The sequence below is a fragment of the Aquarana catesbeiana genome, linkage group LG02 (genome assembly GCF_042186555.1).
Source record: "Aquarana catesbeiana isolate 2022-GZ linkage group LG02, ASM4218655v1, whole genome shotgun sequence".
In the NCBI taxonomy this organism is placed as follows: Eukaryota; Metazoa; Chordata; class Amphibia; order Anura; family Ranidae; genus Aquarana; species Aquarana catesbeiana.
In genome coordinates, this window is record NC_133325.1 from 769,831,759 (window position 1) to 769,841,938 (window position 10,180).

A 10,180-nucleotide genomic window follows, 5' to 3' on the forward strand; every position below is an offset into this window, starting at 1 on the left:
GCATGGTTTAGGGGTCCGGCGCCCCATATGGACAGGCCACCACTGATTAGCACCCCTTTTAGTGAAGTCTCTGCCCTGGGAGGGTATGGCCAGCTTGGCGAGAACTGGCACTAGAGCTGCTTACACATGTAGATAGGTCTGGTGTGCATTCAGGGGCCCCCGTGCAACTGCCTGTCCTCGTCCTTTTCATATGACAACGCTGTACAATATACTAACCTTACTCAACCTTTTTACCCCAGGGGTAATAATTTTCAAGTCTTTGGGAACCCCTTCTGAAATTTCATTCTTGAGGGGTCAGTGGGAAGGATATACAAAAATGAGTGTAGCGCTAAATAATGCGACCAAATCAATGGAAACATCTGTGATTGTGACTAAAAGGTAAAGACACAATGAAGGGACTAGTGACAAGGAATGGCTGGTTTCTCAGTGGCAGTAATAGTGTCAGTATAAACCACTCAAACACAGGGGGAGAATGTCTACAAATATATGCAATGCAAAAAAAATAAAAAGTGAAACACAGTGTGAGTTCACAAATAGTGAACACCAAAGTCCGAACAAGTGCGTGAAAAAAGAAGAAGAATCATCTTCCAGAAAGGGTCTCGCCATGTAACCCAGGTGAAGCGATGAAATGCCTTCCAGGAATTCTCAGATAAGAAGTTGGGTACTCTTACTCGGATGCGATGGACACACATGCCATACGGCAGTGGGTCAGACCAGCTCTGAATCCTTGGTTCCTGGTAACTGGACTCTGCAAGGATGCCACGCTGGATAGGATGAGTGGTCTTGTGACTCCACGCCATAGAACGAGACAGCAATGGAAAACTGACAACCAGGTTAATCCAGGAGATGGTAGTGGGGAAAGGTGGTCACCAATGCCCAAACGTAAAATGGAATGGAAAGATAGGCTCCATATGGTGCAGGTCAACCAAATATGGTTTAATGAAATTTAAAATATCGTACAACAGAATGCAAGATATATTGGAATAAAAGTGATCAGGTGAATAAAATATATGAATAAAAGCAATGTGGGAAGCAAAAGAAAGCTGGTCCGACGCATTTCGACTCTATGGGTCTTCAACAGGGGCATGGTAGTGGGAAGGATACCCCTTACATTGGTGGTCATTGGGAAGGATACCCTTACATTGGTGGTCATTGGGAAGGATACCACTTACATTGGTGGTCATTGGGAAGGATACCACTTACATTGGTGGTCATTGGGAAGGATACCCCTTACATTGGTGGTCATTGGGAAGGATACCCCTTACATTGGTGGTCATTGGGAAGGATACCCCTTACATTGGTGGTCATTGGGAAGGATACCCCTTACATTGGTGGTCATTGGGAAGGATACCCCTTACATTGGTGGTCATTGGGAAGGATACCCCTTACATTGGTGGTCATTGGGAAGGATACCCCTTACATTGGTGTTCATTGGGAAGGATACCACTTACATTGGTGATCATTGGGAAGGATACCCGATACATTGGTCATTGGGAAGGATACCCCTTACATTGGTGTTCATTGGGAAGGATACCCCATACATTGGTGGTCATTGGGAAGGATACCCCTTACATTAGTGGTCATTGGTAGTAGTGCTCTCTGCTCATATCTCTAATAGATCTGATCTATAATAAATCTTCCTTATTAGTCAAAAATGTTGTACCCCAAGATGGTTTGTCACAGCTAATAACAGGGGGTCCTGTTTGTGAGTGGTTTCCCAGAATGGGGTTCATAGCATAAGAACACAACACATGGTGAAACGAGTCCAAATCACTTTAATGATTTATCATATGATCTCATTAACTGTCCAACACGTTCTGGGAGCCAACCCCCACCCCCTTCATCAGGATTTGCATTCATTATCAAGAGCTTAAGAGGACTCAGTAAGGCTCTCCATTCACACTCAGCGTTTTAGGATCTCGGGGCAGAAACGCTGTGATTTTGCCCTCGATCTCGAAACGCCCTACAAATCGCAAAATGCAGGTTCAGGGGCCATTATTTTCAATGGCACCTAAAACACAGAGCGGTTTTGCCAGGATTGTCTCACAATTTATCGCTCGGCAATCGCAGCAAAGCACATTGCGTGAAGCCCGTCTCCCAAAAAGGAGCAGGAAAAACCGTGTTCTAGGCGCCATTTAAAATAATAGCACCTGAACCTGCGTTTGGCGATTCTAGTACGTTTGGAGATCAAGGGCAGTATCGCATTAATTCTGCCCGAGATCCCAAAACGCCAAGTGTGAATGGAGCCTTACTGAGTCCACTTAACATATAACTAAAGGCAAACTCTTTTTTTTAAAAGTTTTGGATGGAGTGGAGAGGGATTAGAACCCCTGTTAGTTTTTATTGCTGTCTGTGCCCGTTAGGGAGATTCATCCTCTTTATTTGTCCTATTCTGTCCCAAATGTTTGATTGTCCCCAAACAAAGTAATAGGGGGGAATCTTCTAATGGGGACACCAGTTCTGGTGACCTGGGGGGGTCCCCAAGGAATTCCCTTAATTTGCAGGGATTTCCTCTCACTTCCTGTTTGGCTATGTGACAGGAATTGAAGGGAAATCTGCCCAATGGGAAAAAGATGGCAAAAATACAGCATACAGGGGTTATAACCCTCCCTTGCTCTATCCAAAATAATGATAAAAAAAGTTTTGCCTATAGTCTTACTTTAACCACCTGCCTACCGGGCACTTTCACCCCCTTCCTGCCCAGGCCAATTTTCAGCGCTGTCACACTTTGAATGACAATTACGCGGTCATGCTACACTGTACACATATGACATTTGTAGCATTTTCTTGAGAAAGATAGAGCTTTCTTTTGGTGGTATTTAATCACCGCTGGGATTTATACTTCTTGCTAAACAAACTAAAAAAGACCAACATTTTTCAAAAAAAAATGTTTTTGTTCGTTTCTGTTATAAAATTTTGTAAAAAAGTTATTTTTCTCCTTAACTGATGGACACTGATGAGGCTGCACTGATATGCGGCATTTATGGGCACTGATAGGTGGCATTTATGGGCACTGATATGCGGCATTTATGGGCACCGATATGTCGCATTTATGGGCACCAATATGCAGTATTTATGGGCACTGATATTCAGCATTTATGGGCACTGATATGTGGCATTTATGGGCACCGATATGCGGCATTTATGGGCACCGATATGCCGCATTTATGGGCACCGATATGCGGCATTTATGGGCACTGATATGCAGCATTTATGGGCACTGATATGCAGCATTTATGGGCACCGATATGCAGTATTTATGGGCACCGATATGCGGTATTTATGGGCACCGATATGCGGTATTTATGGGCACCGATATGCGGTATTTATGGGCACCGATATGCGGTATTTATGGACACTGATATGCGGCATTTATGGGCACTGATATGTGGCATTTATGGGCACCGATATTCGGCATTTATGGGCACTGATATGTGGCATTTATGGGCACCGATATGCGGCATTTATGGGCACCGATATGCCGCATTTATGGGCACCGATATGCGGCATTTATGGGCACTGATATGCAGCATTTATGGGCACTGATATGCAGCATTTATGGGCACCGATATGCAGTATTTATGGGCACCGATATGCGGTATTTATGGGCACCGATATGCGGTATTTATGGGCACCGATATGCGGTATTTATGGGCACCGATATGCGGTATTTATGGACACTGATATGCGGCATTTATGGGCACCGATATGCGGCATTTATGGGCACTGATATGAGGCATTTATGGACACCGATATGCAGCATTTATGGGCACTGATATGCGGCATTTATGGGCACTGATAGGCAGCAATGATTGGCACTTTTGGAGCTGCACTAATATCAGTGTCCTGATTGTCAGTGCAGATGTCCCCTGTGTGGATTTGCCGGTTTTCGGCTCTCCTCTCCTCACACGCTGTTCACGTGAGGGGAGAATTGCCGATAACTGGCAAATCCTGCTGACATCTGTGATCAGCTGTGATTGGCTCTTCACACCGATCTGCAATCAGCTGTGTCTGAAGGATGAAGCGATCACAGATCACTGCCGATTGCTTGGTGCACTGGTCCAAATCATTCGGTGGAGGGGGGATTATGGTGTGGGGTTGTTTTTCAGGGGTTGGGCTTGGCCCCTTAGTTCCAGTGAAGGGAACTCTTAAGGCGTCAGCATACCAAGACATTTTGGACAATTTCATGCTCCCAAAAATGTGAGGGTGTACTTACTTTTGTGAGATACTGTAGGGTACTATAATAACTAGCACTGGACTTAATTTAAATTAGAGATGAGGACAATTTGGTAAAATTTCACACATTCTTTAAACACATTGGAGTCAATGGGAGAAGACAAAATGAACGTGGCCCTGGTGCTTTTAAAGCTCAAGTTTAACCTGCGTATATATTGTTTTCCCTGCCCCCCTCCCCCCCAATGATAATGACATTTATAAATAAAACCTTTCTACTACATTGTGTACCTTATTTCAGATCCAGTGATGTCATCACAGGCGCTCTGAGATATTAGATCTCATATATACTGAGAAGAATTTATATCTAAGAGACACTTTTTCCGGTTGGTAGACAAATGATGTCCGTGTGAAATTCCCAGAATCCTCCTCACCTCTCCCGTCATCAGGTAGATGAACTCCATAGTGAGGCTCCATATCCTCTCCACCATCTTCTTCCTCCCCTCCCCCATCCTCCGAGGACAGATCCCTGGAATATTCCGGGGGAACGTTTGTCCTGGAAAAGTAAATCAGTTGTAAGAAGAAGCCTTATATCCTTTATAACCAAAGTCTACAGCCGGGGGGGGCCCCAATCTTAGTGAGCCCCGGGGGGCCCCAACCTTAGTGAGCCCAGGGGGCCCCAACCTTAGTGAGCCCAGGGGGCCCCAACCTTAGTGAGCCCCGCGGGGCCCCAACCTTAGTGAGCCCCGGGGGGCCCCAACCTTAGTGAGCCCAGGGGGCCCCAACCTTAGTGAGACCCGCGGGGCCCCAACCTTAGTGAGCCCCGGGGGGCCCCAACCTTAGTGAGCCCAGGGGGCCCCAACCTTAGTGAGCCCCACGGGGCCCCAACCTTAGTGAGCCCAGGGGGCCCCAACCTTAGTGAGCCCCGGGGGGCCCCAACCTTAGTGAGCCCAGGGGGCCCCAACCTTAGTGAGACCCGCGGGGCCCCAACCTTAGTGAGCCCAGGGGGCCCCAACCTTAGTGGGCCCGGGACAATTCTTCCAGATCCTTCCGTGACCCAACAGAAAGAAAACATTTATCCTCATATAATAAATGTACCGGAATGTAAGATATGGAGGGAAAAATGGGGGAATCCGCTGAGTTATTGTCATTCAAATAAACACAATGAGAAAATGTCTATAGAATAAATCATTGGTGTCAGTGTGATAGGGGCCCCCAGGAGTGAATAGCCCCCAAGTCAGCCCCCCCCCCTTATATCAGGGTCCCCACAGTCCCCCTCCTCTTATATCAGGGTCCCTACAGCCCCCCTCTGATATCAGGGTCCCCACAGTCCCCCTCCTCTTATATCAGGGTCCCCACAGTCCCTCTCCTCTTATATCAGGGTCCCCACAGTACCCCCCTTATATTAGGATCACCACAGCCCCCCCTTTATAATAGGGTCCCCTCAGTCCCCCTCCCTTATATCAGGGTTCCCACAGCCCCCTCTTATATCAGGGTCCCCACAGCTCCCCCTCGTATCAGGGTCCCCATAGTCCCTCTCCTCTTATATCAGGGTCCCCACAGCCCCCCCTTATATCAGGGTCCCCACAGTCCCCCTCCTCTTATATTAGGGTCTCCACAGCCCCCGTCTGATATCAGGGTCCCCACAGTCCTCCCCCTCCTATATCAGGGTCCCCACAGTCCCCCTCCTCTTATATTAGGGTCTCCACAGCCCCCGTCTGATATCAGGGTCCCCACAGTCCTCCCCCTCCTATATCAGGGTCCCCACAGTCCCACTCCTCTTATACTAGGGTCCCACAGCCCCCCCCCCTGATATCAGGGTCCCCACAGTCCTCCTTTTATATCAGGGTCCCCACAGCCCCCCCCCCTTATATCAGGGTCCCCACAGTCCTCCTCCTCTTATATCAGGGTCCCCACAGTCCCCCTCTGATATCAGGGTCCCCAGAGTTCCCCCTTATATCAGGGTCCCCACAGTCCTCCTCCTCTTATATCAGGGTCCCCACAGTCCCCCCTTATATCAGGGTCCCCACAGTCCCCCCCTTATATCAGGGTCCCCACAGTCCCCCCCTTATATCAGGGTCCCCACAGTCCCCCCCTTATATCAGGGTCTGGGTATAGATAACTTACCAATAACAATGACAGTACTGGTGAGCGGAGCCTGGTGTTGCAGAGTGCACACCCCGGACATCCCCCACATTCTCTACAAACTGTCCACTGTCACTATGATTGGAGAGGAATGGGCGGGCCCGACCTGCATGAAGTACACGCCTCTCCTTTCAGAAGTAAACACGTCCCTGGGTTACCATAGTAACAACAAGCAGCACACTCCTGAAACAGCAGCGGCCATTGTCTTGTAGCCACTCCGTGTTTATAAAGAGGCGGCCATTTTCTTGTAGCCACTCCGTGTTTACTTTCTCTTCCATGAATTGTGTGATGATAATCCATGGTGTGATAGTTCTCTCTCCTCCTCCTATACATCATTAGTACATACAGCCCCCTCCTGCTTGTCCCTTCCTGTGATCTCAGAGCCCCAGTGCAGGCACCAGACACATGGGGGGGGGGATTCATAAAAAATATGTCAAAACAAGTACTATCCAACCTGGTGCCGTTGCCCATAGCAACCAATCATCTCTGATTGGATGAGACAAATTTAGTGTCAGACACTTTTCATTGGTCCCCTCTCCCCCATTGTCTGTACTGGGAAGTCTCTCTTCTGTTGTCTCATCATCAGGCGTGTCATCTGTCAGTGAGATTGTCATCATCTGTACATCAATATTCTCCTCCTTGGTGAGAGCAATAAAATTACAAGTAAAGAAAAAAAATATATAAAATAAATGTAATAAAAAATGTTTCTCCGCTTGCCGACTGTATACATGATTCTGCTCTTCCAGGTCAGGGGTGTGCACGTGCGCTGCTGCCTGCGACTCGCTCCGGCTGTGATTGGATACAGAGGGAGACAATCAGCGGGTCCTACGGACCCAACGATCGTCCCCGAGATCGACAGAATGGCGGTCTTCTGATGTAAACAAGGCCGATCACCATTCTGTGATAAGGGAAGGTTGTGATCCTGTGTCTCTGCTGAGCAGGAACACGGATCTCTGTCTTCCCCACAGTACAAGCCCCTCCCCCACAGTTAGCAAGTACTCCCTAGGAACACATATAACCCTTTGATCTCCCCTGGTGTTAACCCCTTCCCTGCCAGGGTCATCATTAGTACAGTGACAGTGCATATTTTTAGCACTGATCAATGTATTGGCATCACTGGTCCCCAAAAAAGTGTCAGATATGCCTCGTTTCCACTGAGCGGATCGGTTCGGTTCGGTACAGTACGCTATTTTGGGTGTTTCCATTATGAAAGCGGCCCATACAACCGAACCGAACCGTTCCATTCAGGGTCCTGCTTCAGATGTGGGGCCATAGAAAATGGAACGGTTCTGTTAGGGCGGAGCTAGGATACATTCCACTGATTGGTGGACGTGTGACGCCATGACGCCATTTTTTCTAAACCCACGTATGGCCCCTGTCGGTCCGACTTGCAGTGGAAACGCTCGCCTGAATAGGCCGGACCATTCTAGGCCTTCCAAACTGATCCGATCCGATCCGCTCGGTGGAAATGAGGCATTAGGGGTTAATTTACTAAAGTTAGAGAGTGCAAAGTGAGTCACAATTCTGTATAGTAATCAATCGGCTTCCAAGTTTTCCAAGGGTCCCCACAGTCCCCCTCCTCTTATATCAGGGTCCCCACAGTCCCCCTCCTCTTATATCAGGGTCCCCACAGTCCCCCTCCTCTTATATCAGGGTCCCCACAGTCCCCCTCCTCTTATATCAGGGTCCCCACAGTCCTCCTCCTCTTATATCAGGGTCCCCACAGCCCCCCCTTATATCAGGGTCCCCACAGTCCCCCCCCTCTTACATCAGGGTCCCCACAGCCCCCCCTTATATCAGGGTCCCCAAAGTCCCCCTCCTCTTATATCAGGGTTCCCACAGTCCCCCTCCTCTTATATCAGGGTCCCCACAGTCCCCCTCCTCTTATATCAGGGTCCCCACGGTCCCTCTCCTCTTATATCAGGGTCCCCACGGTCCCCCTCCTCTTATATCAGGGTCCCCACAGCCCCCCCTTATATCAAGGTCCCCAAAGTCCCCCTCCTCTTATATCAGGGTTCCCACAGTCCCCCTCCTCTTATATCAGGGTCCCCACATTCCCCCTCCTCTTATATCAGGGTCCCCACGGTCCCTCTCCTCTTATATCAGGGTCCCCACGGTCCCCCTCCTCTTATATCAGGGTCCCCACGGTCCCCCTCTTCTTATATCAGGGTCCCCACAGTCACCCTCCTCTTATATCAGGGTCCCCACGGTCCCCCTCCTCTTATATCAGGGTCCCCACAGTCCCCCTCCTCTTATATCAGGGTCCCCACGGTCCCTCTCCTCTTATATCAGGGTCCCCACGGTCCCCCTCCTCTTATATCAGGGTCCCCCGGTCCCTCTCCTCTTATATCAGGGTCCCCACAGTCCCCCTCCTCTTATATCAGGGTCCCCACAGTCCCCCTCCTCTTATATCAGGGTTCCCACGGTCCCTCTCCTCTTATATCAGGGTCCCCACAGTCCCCCTCCTCTTATATCAGGGTCCCTACAGTCCCCCTCCTCTTATATCAGGGTCCCCACAGTCCCCCTCCTCTTATATAAGGGTCCCCAAAGTCCTCCTCCTCCTATATCCGGGTCCCCACAGCCCCCCCCTTATATCAGGGTCCCCACAGTCCTCCTCCTCTTATATCAGGGTCCCCACAGTCCCCCCTTATATCAGTATCCCCACAGTCCCCCCCTTATATCAGGGTCCCCACAGTCCCTCCCTTATATCAGGGTCCCCACAGTCCCCCCCTTATATCAGGGTCTGGGTATAGATAACTTACCAATAACAATGACAGTACTGGTGAGCGGAGCCTGGTGTTGCAGAGTGCACACCCCGGACATCCCCCACATTCTCTACAAACTGTCCACTGTCACTATGATTGGAGAGGAATGGGCGGGCCCGACCTGCATGAAGTACACGCCTCTCCTTCCAGAAGTAAACACGTCCCTGGGTTACCATAGTAACAACAAGCAGCACACTCCTGAAACAGCAGCGGCCATTGTCTTGTAGCCACTCCGTGTTTATAAAGAGGCGGCCATTTTCTTGTAGCCACTCCGTGTTTACTTTCTCTTCCATGAATTGTGTGATGATAATCCATGGTGTGATAGTTCTCTCTCCTCCTCCTATACATCATTAGTACATACAGCCCCCTCCTGCTTGTCCCTTCCTGTGATCTCAGAGCCCCAGTGCAGGCACCAGACACATGGGGGGGGATTCATAAAAAATATGTCAAAACAAGTACTATCCAACCTGGTGCCGTTGCCCATAGCAACCAATCATCTCTGATTGGATGAGACAAATTTAGTGTCAGACACTTTTCATTGGTCCCCTCTCCCCCATTGTCTGTACTGGGAAGTCTCTCTTCTGTTGTCTCATCATCAGGCGTGTCATCTGTCAGTGAGATTGTCATCATCTGTACATCAATATTCTCCTCCTTGGTGAGAGCAATAAAATTACAAGTAAAGAAAAAAAATATATAAAATAAATGTAATAAAAAATGTTTCTCCGCTTGCCGACTGTATACATGATTCTGCTCTTCCAGGTCAGGGGTGTGCACGTGCGCTGCTGCCTGCGACTCGCTCCGGCTGTGATTGGATACAGAAGGAGACAATCAGCGGGTCCTACGGACCCAACGATCGTCCCCGAGATCGACAGAATGGCGGTCTTCCGATGTAAACAAGGCCGATCACCATTCTGTGATAAGGGAAGGTTGTGATCCTGTGTCTCTGCTGAGCAGGAACACGGATCTCTGTCTTCCCCACAGTACAAGCCCCTCCCCCACAGTTAGCAAGTACTCCCTAGGAACACATATAACCCTTTGATCTCCCCTGGTGTTAACCCCTTCCCTGCCAGGGTCATCATTAGTACAGTGACAGTGCA

The 10,180-nt window shown here is 49.2% G+C and overlaps 1 protein-coding gene across 3 annotated transcripts in view; it reads right to left on the minus strand.

Annotated features, from left to right (window-relative positions):
• The window catches only part of LOC141129332 (uncharacterized), a 34,240-nt gene extending 27,768 nt beyond the window's left edge, over positions 1 to 6,472 (minus strand). For all 3 annotated transcript variants that reach the window (XM_073617304.1, XM_073617303.1, XM_073617301.1), the window contains exons 1-2: positions 6,301 to 6,472; positions 4,608 to 4,729 (exon numbers count right to left, since the gene is read on the minus strand). In XM_073617304.1, coding sequence (XP_073473405.1) covers positions 4,608 to 4,729; positions 6,301 to 6,370 — 192 coding nt within the window. In that variant the 5' untranslated portion in view covers positions 6,371 to 6,472. The remainder of the gene's footprint in view (positions 1 to 4,607; positions 4,730 to 6,300) is intronic.
• Positions 6,473 to 10,180: the final 3,708 nt, after the last annotated feature.